Source organism: Marmota marmota, unplaced genomic scaffold (genome assembly GCF_001458135.2).
Source record: "Marmota marmota marmota unplaced genomic scaffold, marMar, whole genome shotgun sequence".
Classification (NCBI taxonomy): Eukaryota; Metazoa; Chordata; class Mammalia; order Rodentia; family Sciuridae; genus Marmota; species Marmota marmota.
The window spans coordinates 11,006,058-11,020,146 of NW_026000164.1; the positions used below are offsets into that span (position 1 = coordinate 11,006,058).

The following is a 14,089-nucleotide window of genomic DNA, read 5'->3' on the forward strand; positions in this document are numbered from 1 at the left end:
ATAAATGTGTGTGTGTGTGTGTGTGTGTGTGTGTGTCTTGGGAGTATTGAGGATTTCACACATGCTAGGCAGTTGCTCTACCACTGAGCTACATCCCCAGCAACTATATTTTTTAATCAAGTTACCCTTAATATACATTATGCTTCAGAACTAATAAACCAAGATTCCAGCAGGAAAGGGCACTAGAAATTTTTAATTGCATGTATTTTACTCCTCACTCCACCTCTCCCCTGCCCAGATTTCTTTTTTTTTTCTATTGAATAAAGTTAAAATTTTAATTGAGATATAATGCACATAAAATTCTTCTTTTTTGGGGGGGGTACCAGGGATTGAATTCAGGGGGACTGGATCACTGAGCCATATCCCCAGCCATATTTTGTATTTTTTTTTAGAGACAGGGTCTCACTGAGTTGCTTAGCGCCTTACTTTTGCCGAGGCTGGCTTTGAACTCGCCATCCTCCTGCCTTAGCCTCCTGAGCCGCTGGGATTACAGCTAAAATTCTCCATTTTAAAGTGTAGAAGTCCAGTGGTTTGTAGTGTATTTACTTATTTACTGTATTGTGTAACTGTCAACAGTATCTAACTTGAGCATCCTCCAAAGCAACCCTTACCTGTTAGCATTCAAGGTCTCTCTGCCTCCCTTTCCCCTGGAAACCTCACTACCTTCTGTCTCTGAGTTTGCCTCTGGACATTTCATAGAAGTGGAACCATAGCATGGTCTTTTGTGTCTGCTACCTTGGCTTCGTATGGTTCCTCTGTGTTGTTGTGTGAAATAGTACTTCTATCTGTTTTCAGGGCTGATTCCATTGTGTGGATAGATAACTATTGTTTATCCATTGGTCAATTGGTCAACATTTCCTCATTTCATTTTTTATTTAAATCACTTTTTGTTTTAGGATTTGGAAAATTTTTCTCGTTATTTTCTTCCCCTGTGGCTTAAACATGTCCAGATTTACTTTTTCTAGTCTCTAGTCCAGTGATGTCCAAACTTCTTTTTGTAGGTGACTTGAACAGCAAAACTTCTGTAAACCGTGTACAGCATACATGAACTCATTTATGGTAGTCACCATTAAACCCCATCAGAGAATGTTCTTACTGTTGGTGTGATCTTAGAGGCATCCTATTTAATTCATAATGAATAATTAAAGCCAGAATAAATATGAACAATGCTGTATTGTAAGTAGACTCACTGGGCGAGGCCAGTGAGTAGCCACCCCTAGAGTAGCCACCCCTCTGGTCTGCTTGCACTGTAGGCCACGTTGGCTTCAACAACCTGCTGTTTCCACAGTGTCTATGCTGGATTCCTCCAATGGCAGTGGAGAAAAGTGGCAGGCAGGCAAGCAGGCTGGGGCAGCACCCTTCCCCAGATGCTGCTTGATTTTCTCTCCTTCAGATACCTGCGGGTCTGCAGCCCCTTGGTGAGAACTGCTCTCAGGAAAAGATCTGGTATCAGTCACTTGCTATATGTAGGGAAGCTCTTTATATCTGTTCAAAAATCTTCATCATTGGACACCTGTAATCCCAGCGACTCAGGAGGCTGAGGCAGGAGAGTTGCAAATTTGAGGCCAGCCTCAACAATTTAGTGAGGCCCTGAATCTACTTAGTGAGACCCTGTCTCAAAATTTAAAAAGGTCTGGGGATGTGGTCCAGTGATTAAGTGCCCTGAGTTCAATCCCTGGTACAAAAATTCAAAACAAAACTTCACCTATTTCAGAGAAGTATTTGACATTTTAGTACTTGAAGTCACTTTTAGAAAGAAAAATAGCAGGGGCTAGGGTTATGGCTCAGAGGTAGAATGCTCGCTTAGCATATGTGAGGCCCTGGGTTCGATCCTCTCAGCACCACATTAAAAAAATAAAGGTATTGTGTCCAACTACAACTAAAAAATAAATATTAAAAAAAAAAAAAGGAAAGCGGGGCTGGGGATGTGGCTCAAGCGGTAGCATGCTCACCTGGCATGCGTGCAGCCCGGGTTCGATCCTCAGCACCACGTACAAAGATGTTGTGTCCACCGAAAACTAAAATAAATAAATAAGGAAAGAAAGAAAATTGCATATTGAGAGATCAGACTGGAACTTTAAGCCAAGTGGGTAACACTTTAAGGAACTGTAAAATAATAATTTTTTTTCTCTTTAAATCTAACAGTGCCAGTCTGTAGCAATTAAGTTTTCCATGAGCTTTTGAAACGGGGACAGAAGCATTTCATATGAGATTTCCATCTCCCTCTTTTTCTCCATCAGTGTTAAAGGTAATTAGGGGAAGGCTCTCCCCCGGCTTCTAAACCTTACCTAAGCCCTCTAATAAATGTGATGTCAAGGCCCAAAAAGAACTTTTGAGTCAAGAAAAGATTTTACAGATTTTACAGTACTTGCTAAAGATTTTACTTTAGCAAGAAGATATAGGATTAGATTAGGACTTGACTAATAAATAGGCTATAAATGTTAGAATTTTTAAGATATTTAACATATTTTTCTCCAGTTTTTAAGACAGTTTTAAAGAAATGTTCAAACATACAAAAATATATGAGCTCTTATATACCCATCCTCTAACTTCAAAGTTTTTTGTAACATTTTAAGTCTAATTAAAATTATTAGTAATAATTAAGCCCATCTGGTTAACAGGAAGTTCTGTTTTTATAGAAATCGATTGAGTGGGAAAATATGTGATTACCATTCATTCATTCATTCATTCTCCCCCTTGGTAAGCATTCTGAATCACAAAGCCAGATTGTCTAGGAATAAATAAATTGGTAAGCATTCTGAATCACAAAGCCAGATTGTCTAGGAATAAATAAAGAATGCTGGGTAGTGCAAACATCTTCTAAAACATTTTTTTTTTTTTTTTGAACTGGGAATTGAACCCAAAGGTGCTTTACCACTGAGACATATCCCCAGCCCTTTTTTATTTTATTTATTTATTTATTTTTGGGTGGGGGCGGTGCCAGAGATTGAATTCAGGGCACTGGGCCACTGAGCCACATCCCCAGCCCTATTTTTTAAAAAAATTACTTATTTTATTCATTTTAGTTGTTGATGGGCCTTTATTTTTTATTTATTTGTGGTACTGAGAATCGAACCCAGTGCCTCACACATTCAAGGCAAGCACTCTACCGCTGAGCCACAACCCCAGCCCCTTGTATTTTTTTAATTTAGAGACAGGGTCTTACCGAGTTGCTTAGTGCCTCGCTGTTGCTGAGGCTGGCTTTGAACTCGCAATCTTCCTGCCTCAGCCTCCTGAGCCACTGGGATTACAGGTGGGCGCCACCATGCCCGACTATTTTTCTTTTTCTACTTTGAGGCAGGGTCTTCCTAAGTTGCTGAGGCTGGTCTTGAATTTGTAACCCTCCTGCCTTCTGAATCTCTGGGATTACAGGCCTGTGTCACTGCGCCTGACTAAGACTTTTGATTTACCATATTTAAGATTCCAGACCAGCCTCCAGACAATTCGTTTTGGTACATAAAAGAAGTGCCTAAGAATTTTCATGTCTGCCAGGGTTTCCAGGTTAACGGAACAGATCCCTAGAGGACCCTACTTTGAGAAATGGCTCCATCATCTAGACTATAAATGATAGTAATGTTTGTGGCAGTAGTTTAAGTCACAGAGTACTCTCAGCAAATTAGGCTAGGTTTGTCACCTAATTAATGATTGTCAATCATCAGAGGCAAAAAAGGAAAAGTCAAATTTTAATGGAAGCAGCTTCTTCCATAGCTCTGGATTCATAGGTGTTGGTATACTGATTGCTGAGTGTGCAAGGGCTTCTGTGCCCTCCTGACTTCCAGCCTCTGAAATCCACTTGAACTTGCTCTCAGAAAATAGCATCAGTTGTTTGTCAGGAGCCTGTGGTTTTAGTACTAGAAGTTATTACTACCCGATGGGAAGCTAGTTCATTCAGCACCATGTGTTTGGCGGTTAAGTGCTTCTTGTGGTCTTAATCTTGAAGTTCATATGTGGTTCTCTGTGCATTAGACAGTGGGCTTTTCTTTTGGAAAAGCTCTGCTTCCTGAGATGAGTAGGGAAACTGTTCCCTTGGAGGGAGATGAGAACCTGGTTACAGCCTGATGGTGACCCAAGCACAGTCCTGGTACTCTCCCAGAGAACAGAGGCTCAGCCTTACTCATCTTTGAGTTCCCAGAGCACTTACACATAGCCTGGCCCTAGTCATGGTGCTGGTGATGAGGGTGTCAGCTTGAAGGAAGAGGGTAGGTGGAAAGTCCTCCCTCACATGGAACAGAACTTGGTCTGTGTGGAGCCAGAGTGCAGCCCATGGAGAGCAAGGAGCAGGGGTGTAGAGTGGCTGCTCCCTTGCTGTCCCATGTGGCCCTCTGCCAGAAGAGGACAGAAGGGCACTGTCTGTGGGCCCACTACATTGGGAGGCTCCAGAAGTCTCATCTGTGCCAAGCATTATGAGAGGGACAGTGAGTTCCTTCCTGTCCCTGAAAGGCCTTTCAGGGCTCTCCTGCATCATAGGATGGGTGAGCCCGAGAGCCTGGCTTCTTCCAAGAACTGGGCTTAGTTACAACACAGATGTATTCCAGAATGTACGGTGCTCCAGAGTTTCTGAGTAAGGGGACATCTGAACTCATGGGCAGGCCATAGCTTCATCCCCTCTCCAAACCCATCCAATTTGGTAAAGCTGACTGTCCCAGTCCTAGTTGTTCAGCTCAGGGCTCCCTGCCTCTTGTTTTCTAGTGTACAGCCCATGTTCACTTATTTCTTTGTCTTTTCCTCTCTGACCTTCCCAAGAGTTATGTGCAGGTCTTAAAGCACTGCCCTTTGATTTCTTGGAGGCAGAGGTGGCCAGGCCAGAACATTGGGCAGCTACCTTGTCACCTGACATGTATGCCAGCATGGGAGAGGGTAGAAGTCTTGGAAACTTGAGAAGAAGTTGGGAGAGGGATTCCCTGGAAGTTCCCTGGAAAAGGAACATGAATCCCCAGTCTGTCAGTGCTCCTTGGACTGTAGTCAAGAAGGTAGCTCCTGTCCATCAGGAGAGACTGGCTCTGAGGTGTTTGTGCTTTCCAGAAACTCATAACTCATCTTACTGCCTTTCTCTGGTGGATGTCATCTTTCTCGCCACCTCTACCGGAGTAATGTCTACCTGTGTTGGAGTCAAGAGACTTGCTGTAGAAATCAGCAAGTCAGTTACTTGAGTTTATTTAGTGTAAGACACCTCTTCTTTGGCTTCCACTTGATCTTTTTTTTATTTTTAGGATTGCTAAGATGACCTCCTAGTTTTCCTTGGACAAGACAGATGACTAGTGACCAGGGGTTTCTCCTCCTTGGTTGAGACAGCTGGGAGACACTCTCCTGGTGGGACTCCATGGACAAGGCGTGTGTGGGTTTACATGAACCATCAGGCCAGAAGAGTAGAGTAGCCCAGTGGAGAGATTTCCATTTTGGTGTGGGCTTTATTTATACTCTTCTTTGGGGACTGTTAGCTCATCACAGTGGTTCTTAGCACCCAGTTGTGTTATATTTAAATTTGGCTTTCTAAGGTTCCATTCATCCCACAGGTTTTACTTTCCATGGTTTTAGTCACCCACCTGGTCAACCATGGTCCCAAAATCTAGTAAGTGCAGTGAGATATTTTGAGAGAGAGATGATATTCATATAAATTTTATTACAACATATTGTTCTCTTTTATTATTAGTTATTGTTTGTAATATCTCACTGTGCCTAATTTTAAATTAAACTTTATCATAGGTATGTAGGTAAAAGAAAAAACTGTTTACATAGGGTTCCATAGTAACTGTAGTTTTAGGCATCAACTGGGGGTTTTGGAACATATCCCCCTTGGATATGGGGAGGCTACTATATGTTTTCCTAAATTTGTTGATGACATTGACTAACAGATGCATATAAGGAGGTTGGTAGGGGATCTGAGACTGGGTAGTCTCAACATTGTTTCTCCTGGGGTGGGAATTTTGAACGGCACATTCCTCTTGTCCCCACTCCTGGGTGGAATCTGTCAGGGATAAATAGTGTGGAGTATGGGCCAGAGATCTGCTTCCCTGGGAGGGTGGCCTGGCTGGCAGGGCTCACTGAGTGTGCATCCCTGTTCCCCCAGGCCACCTGGAGTTCCTCTCATTGCTGACATGATGACAGTGTGCAGGCCAGCCAAGGGCAGCCAGAGCCAGACTGCAAACCTGAGCTACAGATTGGCTGACAAGTAAGAACCACCATCTCACACTCCCCCAACTGAGAGCTTGCTCTTGGTCTCCTTCCTTTTTCCACCACCTTTCCTCCTCACTGACACCGCTTCCTTGAGCTGAGTAGGTTCAATTAAATCCAAAGAGCGCTTCTGACAAACCATGCTGTGTTCCTTCTCAGAGTCCAGCTAGGGCCTCAGTGACTGTCAAGTCACTCCGGGTGTTTGGGATCTTATATAACAAATGGAATGATTATAATGACACAGTTGCCACTATTGATATCAAGATTTATAATGTCTACTGTACTCTGGGAACATTGTGTATATTAACTTAGCCATTCATTTATTCATTCATTGACTGAATACATATTTACTGATTGCCTGCTATGTACCAGGAACAGTAAACAAGATCAGTTTGGCCTCTGCAGTCAGAAAGTTCCAATTTAGAGAAAGGAGATAGGATTTTTTTTTTTTTTGGTACTCTGGGGGTTGAACCCAGGGGCACTTAACCACTGAGCCACATCCCTTGTCCTTTTTATATTTTATTTTGAGACAGGGTTTCACTAAGTTGCTTAGGGTCTCGTTAGGTTGCTGGGGCAGTCTTTGAACTTTTCTTTCTTTTTTTTTTTTTATAATTTTAAAAAATGTTTTCTAGTTGTAGATGTACACATTACCTTTCCTTTATTTATTTATTTTTATGTGGTGCTGAGGATTGAACCCAGTGCTCACATGTGCTAGGCAAGCATATTATCCCTGAGCTACAACCCCAGCCCAAGGTTTTGAACTTTTAATCCTCCTGCCTCCCAAGGTGCTAGGATTACAGGCTTGTACCACTATGCCCTGCAGAACTATTTTAAGAATAAAAAAAAATGGAGCAAGACTGAAACCTAAATTCTACTGACTGTAAAACCCATGTATTTATCTACTGTTCAATATTGCTCAGTAGCACATGATGGTTATATATTCTATCATCACTTGTCGCCAAGCATGCACTAACCCTAATTGTGTTTTTGTGTGTCTGTCCTCTCATTACATCTTGCTTCTGGCATCATAAGAGCAGGGATTCTGCCTTTTGAGCCCTCAGTAAAATAGCAATGGTCTGATTGTGATTCTAAAATCTGAATTCATGTTAATGTCATTAGTGTTGACAGAACAATTTAAAATGTTTTTCTCTTTTGTAAGCACTCTGTTATGAATACTAATTGTTTATTTAAATAAGGAATTCTGCATTCATATCCATGGAAAATGTGTTTGCATTTTCACAAGTTTCTAATTTATGCTGTGTAACCAAGAACACCAGCATAATTTGTATGCCAGTGTCTCCATTGAGGGACAAGTTTTTACATGAACAACTGTTAGTCTTTGGAATGAACAGTTATAGTAACAGCATGCATGAAACTGCTGATTATTCATCCCTTACTGTGAACCTTCATGGAGTCTCAGGATCCCTATACAGTCAGATTTATGAATATTTAGAAAATGTGCCCATGAGGCTGGTCCATGAATGTTCACTAATTTCAGCACCTCTAAGATCACTGTGTTTGGTTTTGTAACCTTTGCTGGTGGAAGAATGTTTTGTATTTCAAAACACATATATTCTGAGATGAGCTTAAAAATGTTTTTCTTTCAAAATATTTTCTAGCATCTTCATGGCACTATCTAATCTCCTCAGATCACACTTGGAGGTTTATATCCCCACGTGTATGACTAGGGGATAGTCAATGTCTGCCATTGTGGAGATGTTCATTCTTCTGCTCTACCCACTACAGAGCCATTAGCTACACGGGGCTACTGAGAGTACTTGACTTGTGGCTGATGCAACTAAGGGACAGAATTTAATTTAATTGGATTTAAGTTTAAATATCCACATGTGGCTAGTGGCGAGTATACTGGACAGTGCATTTCTAGGCCATGTGTAAAATTCAGATCTGCCTATTTATGCAGACATTCGTTTATGTAGCAGATATTTATTGGCTACCTGCTGTGCCAGTGTTGTTTTAGGTACCAGGGGAGCAGCAGTAGCAAAAACAGGCCTAAACAACAAAGCATTTTCACTGCCCTTGGTGAAAGTTCACCCCAGTAGTGCTCACAATCCATAGGAGGCTCATTCCAAGTACACCCAACTCATCATGGCTTTACCCACTCAACTCAGGATAGTTATCAAGCCCAGAATTAGCAAAGCTTTGTGACTTATTGTTCAATTTTTGGGTACTTGGGAATGGAACAGGGGCATTTAACCACTGAGCCATATCCCCAGTCATTTTATTTTTATTTCTATTTTTTGGGGTATCGATTGAACTCAGGTGCGCTCAACCACTGAGCCACATCCCTAGCCTTGTTTTATATTTTATTTAGAGACAGGGTCACTGAGTTTCTTAGCACCTTGCCTTTTGCCGAGGCCGGCTTTGAACTTGCTATCCTCCTGCCTCAGCCTCCCGAGCCACTGGTATTACAGGCATGTGCCACCATGCCTGGCAGTCCTTTTATTTTATATTTTGAGATGGGGGTGAGGGGGTGGAGAGGTGGGTCCCTAAGTTGCTGAGGGTCTTGCTAAGTTGCTATGGCTGGCCTTGAACTTGTGATCCTCCTGCCTTACACTCCTGTGGTGCTGTGATCACAAGGTGCGCACCACTATACCTGGCCTCTTTCAGTTTTTAAATAGTCATTGTAAAGAATAAGAATAAGAAAGCAAGGATGGGGCTGGGGATGTGGCTCGCCTGGCATGTGTGCGGCCGGGTTCGATCCTCAGCATCACATACAAACAAAGATATTGTGTCTGCCGAAAACTAAAAATAAATAAATATTTTTTAAAATTTTTTAAAAAAGAAAGAAAGCAAGGATGGGCTGGGGCTCAGTGGTAGAGCACTTGCCTAGCATGTGCAAGGCACTGGGTTTGATCCTCAGCACCACATTAAAAATAAATAAATTTTTAAAATGTCTATCAACAACTAAAAAAAAAAAAATTTAAAAAAAAAGCAAGGAAAACTTGAACTATATAATCTTTTCCTCATGAAATTACTCTAGGGGCTAGGAGTGGCTCAACGGTAGAGCACTTGCCTGGTTTGTGTGAGACCCTGGATTCAGTCGTCAACATCACAAAATAAGTAAATGAAAGAGAAAGGAAAGAAGGAAGGAAGAAAAGGAGGGAGGGAGGGAATTAAGGAGGGAGAGAGAAAGAGAAAGAAAGAGTTACTTGTTATTTGTCAGGGAAAAAAAATAACAGCCCCACCATTTATTGTATACTCATAACACGCTAGATACTTTATGTGGACTGGCTCATTAAATGTTTATAGCCACATCATTAGATGCATGTTATTATAGTCTCCATTTTACAGGTGAGGAAACTGAAGTTTAGCAGACTTAAATTTAAGTTGCCCATGGTTAGTGGTTGAATTAAGATTCAAATCCAAGTCTGTCCGACTCCAGAACCCAATTGTTGCCTTTTATTCCACCATGCTGTCTGCCCAAGAGAACATGAAAGTAATTTTTTTTTAAATGATGACCTCAACGATTATGGTTTAAAACTAGCATGTAACTAAGTTCTAGTCACTCTCCATGATCAGCCAGGCACAATTAAGAATCCCTCACCCCGTGTTTGTCTTTCTGACTCAGGGTCAAGGTGGAAGGTCCAACAATTGGGGAAGCCCCTCTAAGGCAACTCTTTCAGTCCTACATTCCTTCCCCCAAGACTGATCGAGAGTCGCCCTTCAGAAGGAACCCCCTGGAAAGCCTAAATAACCTCATGCTGGAGGCAAGAATGGACATGTTCAGCTCAAACATGATCATCAGTGGCCCAGCTGTAGACCTTGGCCCCAACGAAGCCAGCAGGGCTGGGAGGAAGCAGCTAGGTGGTATCCAGAACCTGCGCCCTTGCACCCGAGCTGGAGCCCGGCACAAGGCTTTCAGCATAAAGGACAAGATATCTGAGTGGGAAGGCAAAAAGGAGTTGCCCACTGCAGCACCCAGCAGGCCAGTGGATGAGCAACAGGATTACGGGCCATCCTGCATGTTGGAGAGAGGTAGCAGCGAGGTCGTGAGAACTCGGGTCGCAGAGGGTAAGAATGGAATGAAGCCCGAAACAGAGAGCCTGGAGAGTGAGAGGTGGAGAGGGGCAGTGAACGTTGGGGGTCCGGACATAGAGAGGAGGCCAGACCTTGGCCATCTCGAAGGGGAACCAGAGGCCTGTGGGAACAGAGGCCGGGAGCTGAGGCTCTGGAAGCCACACTTCCAGAATGACCACCTCTCGGTGCTGAAGCAGGTCAAGAAACTGGAGCAGGCATTGAAGGACGGGTCAGCGGGCTTGGATCCCCAGTTGCCGGGGACATGCTATTCCCCACACTGCCTGCCTCACAAGGCAGAGGAGGAGCCCCAGCCTCCTGAGAACCACCGGAGTGGCGTAGAAGCTGGCCGCAGGGGCCACCACTTGGATCTAGAGGGCAGGGAGCCCACCTCTGAGGCTACAGAGGGGTCCTCTACAAAGCCCTTCATCAACCCCCTGCCCAAACCCCGGAGAACGTTCAAACATGCCGGAGAGGGAGACAAGGATGGGAACCCAGGCGTTGGCTTCAGGAAAGAGAAAAGAAACCTGCCACCCCTGCCTTCCCTGCCTCCCCCACCGCTGCCCTCATCCCCGCCTCCTGCCTCTGTGAACAGAAGGCTCTGGACCGGAAGGCAGAGACCCAGTGCTGACCACAGGTAGGTGCTGTCTGGCTGGTGCCCCTTTTGGTGACTGTGCTGTAGCTTAGATCCCATCCCAGCTGCCTGTTCTCAGCCTAATTATTTGTCACATTAAGTTGAGGGATCTCACTTGGAGTTATTGGAGACTGTTTATAGCATAAGGTAGTTTGGTGATTTACCTGGAAATGTGGTTACCATGCATATTCTATTTCTTCTCTCTCCTAAAAAAAAGAGTATTTACTTTTAAAAATTACCTTTCAAATGTGATAAAGTCTTATAATTGGTCAGTGACTAAGAGTTAAGTGAAGAATTTGTTAGAAATTTGCAGTCTTCTAACTGGTAGTACCTGGTATCTACTTGGATCTTCCAGCTCTCTTTCATGTTTTTTCTTGGAGTGGGCTTGGGAAGCACATTGTCTGGGGCTACTTTGACTTCTTGTTTACCTTTGTAACCTTGAACAAGTTACTTCTTGAAGCCTTATTTTCCTCATTTATATATACAGATGCATCATATGATAATATGAAAATGACACTAAATAATAAAGGATGTTAATGCTTAAAAGTAAAATCTGTTCTTTGGAAACAATTTCTTTCCTGCTTTGAAACATAATTTTGGGTCCATTTCTAATTGATTTGATACCCACTAACCTAGAAATCAGGTTTAGAGCAGAACTTCTCAAAACAGTTATCTGTACTTACTGTCCTTGCTTCTTTGCCTTCTGCCTTTTCCTTACCCGCTCCTCTTGGGCTTTGGCACTTCATCCTGAAGCTGTTCTTGCCCAAGGCCACTGGCAACTTCCATCTTGGTAAGTCCAATTTGCGAATTCTCTGATCTTTTCTTAATTGACCCCTCTTGGTATTTGAGGACTTGCGCCATCTTGAATCACTGTCTTCACTTGGCTTCTGAGTCAGCCATTTCCCTGCTGACCGGGAAGTCCTCTTCTCTGGCTTCTCTCCTTCTACAAGTCAGGATAGCACTCCTTCTCTTAAGCCCCCACACTCCAAACCAGGAGCACACTAGGATCAGACTTCTCTCCTTCATCTCCCTCCACCCTTAAGTGATCTCATCCAATTCCATCACTTTAATGTCAATTACATGCTTACGATTCCCAAATTTAGATCTCAAGCCCTGACTCCTCTCAGCTTCAGGTTTGTGTAGTCATCTTATGCTTGGGTCTACATTTGGTTGTGTGATAGTTGGGATTTAACATGTCCCATCCTATATTCCAATTCAGACCACCTCCCAAACTAATCGTCATCTTGTTAAATGGCATTACCTTTCATTTAATTCTTAGACCAAAGAGCCAGGAGTCTTCTTTGATCTTTTCTTTCACACACCCTATCTAATTCATCAACAAGTCCTTCAGTTCTGGTTTTAGAACTTTAACTTGCATCTGACTACATCTCCTCCATTGCTACCCCTTTAATAACTTTGGATCCACTGCCCACCCCCAGGATATTCCTCCCTCAGCAGTCAGAGGAGTCTTCCAAAAAATATATATAGATCATGTCACTCCCCCACTCAATGTGGTCTGTCAGGTAGGAGTCTCTTACCTTCAAATAATATAACTTCTTATGTTCTCTTCCAAGGAAAAATAAGTTTCATATTCTAAAATTTTATATATTTACATAAATTATTTCCTTTTAAAAATGAAATCATAGGGCTGGGGATGTGGCTCAAGCGGTAGCGCGCTCGCCTGGCATGCGTGCGGCCCGGGTTCAATCCTCAGCACCACATACAAACAAATGTTGTGTCCGCCAAAAAGAAACCTAAAAAATAAATATTAAAATTCTCTCTCTTGGGGCTGAGGATGTGGCTCAAGCGGTAGCGCGCTCGTCTGGCATGCGTGCGGCCCGGGTTCGATCCTCAGCACCACATACAAACAAAGATGTTGTGTCCGCCAAAAAGCTAAAAAATAAATATTAAAAAAAATTAAAAAAAAAAAAAATTCTCTCTCTTAAAAATGAAATCATGCTGCATATACCATTTTTTAAAATATTTATATTTATTTTTTAGTTGTAGTTGGAACAATACCTTTATTTTTTATTTATTTATTTTTATAAATTAAAAAAAATGATTTTTATTTGGTGCTGAGGATCGAACCCAGGGCCTCACACATGCTAGACGAGCGCTCTACCACTGAGCCATAACCGGAGCCCCTATATATCATTTTTTATTTAGTGTATCATTGAGCTCTTTCAGTGTTAACCACCTTTCTGTTTTTGGGGGTGGGAGGTGTACCAGGGATTGAACCCGGAGGTGCTTTACCACTGAGCTACATCCCCAGACTTTTTTATTTATAATTTTGAGACAGGGTCTTGCTGAAGCTGGCCTCAAACTTGTGACCCTTTCTCAGCCTCCTAAGTTACTGGGATTACAGGCATGTGCCACCACATCCAGCACTACCTTCCTTTTTTTAACTACCACATTCTTTCTAGCATGTTGATAAACTTATTTTATTTATCCATTCCCCTAATGATGGACACTTAGGTTGTTCCCAGGTGGCATATAATACTGTATTATGCAGCATATAGTATTAGAGAGGACTCTAAAACCAGAGTACTTACTAGTTGTGCTACTTATTAGCTGGGTGGCATTGTACAAACCACTAAATTTGCATTGGTCTCATTTTGCTCATCTGTAAAATGGTGATAATTATAGTATCCACTTCATAGGGTTTTTTTAAATAATTATAAATCTCCTATTTATTTCCTTATTATTTTTCAAAAATGTCTTGACAATTCTTGCATGTATTTATCAAAATATTCCCTATATCACTGTCAAATTTCACACAAAAAATATGCTTGTATTTAATTGCAGTTCTGTGCATTTGCTGAGTTTATTCATAAATGTTTTATCTTTTTCTTGCAATTATTAATGAAATTTTTTTCTCATTAGAGGGCCTGGAAACTATTTCTAATGTATATTATATTTTTAAAAGACACTTTAAAGAAATACCTTTTATTTATTTTTATTTTTATTTTTTATTTTTTGGTACCAGGTTGGAACCCAGGCCCTGCATATTCTGGGGAATTGCTCTGTCACTGAGCTACATCCCAGCCCTTTTTAAAATTTTATTTTGAGACAGTCTTGCTAAGTTTCCCAGGTTGGCCTTGAAATGTGCCACTGCACCCTGCCCATTTGCTGATATTCTAAGGTTTTTGTACTAGAATTCCATATTGGAGACTGGTCAATAAAGGCCTTTATTGTACTACTTTATCAGGCTTTGGTACCAGTATATGTTAGGTCTGTACTTAGAAACTC

General features: G+C 42.1%; 1 protein-coding gene across 13 annotated transcripts in view; it reads left to right on the forward strand.

The window, feature by feature from the left end:
• Positions 1-14,089, forward strand: part of Dennd2a (DENN domain containing 2A) — a 107,042-nt gene that overhangs the window by 36,169 nt on the left and 56,784 nt on the right. For 11 of the 13 annotated variants that reach the window (XM_048786829.1, XM_048786830.1, XM_015493767.2 and 8 more), the window contains exons 2-3: positions 6,068-6,169; positions 9,761-10,843. In XM_048786829.1, the coding sequence (XP_048642786.1) occupies positions 6,068-6,169; positions 9,761-10,843 (1,185 nt within the window). The remainder of the gene's footprint in view (positions 1-6,067; positions 6,170-9,760; positions 10,844-14,089) is intronic. The other 2 variants (XM_048786832.1, XM_048786834.1) reach the window with 1 other exon arrangement.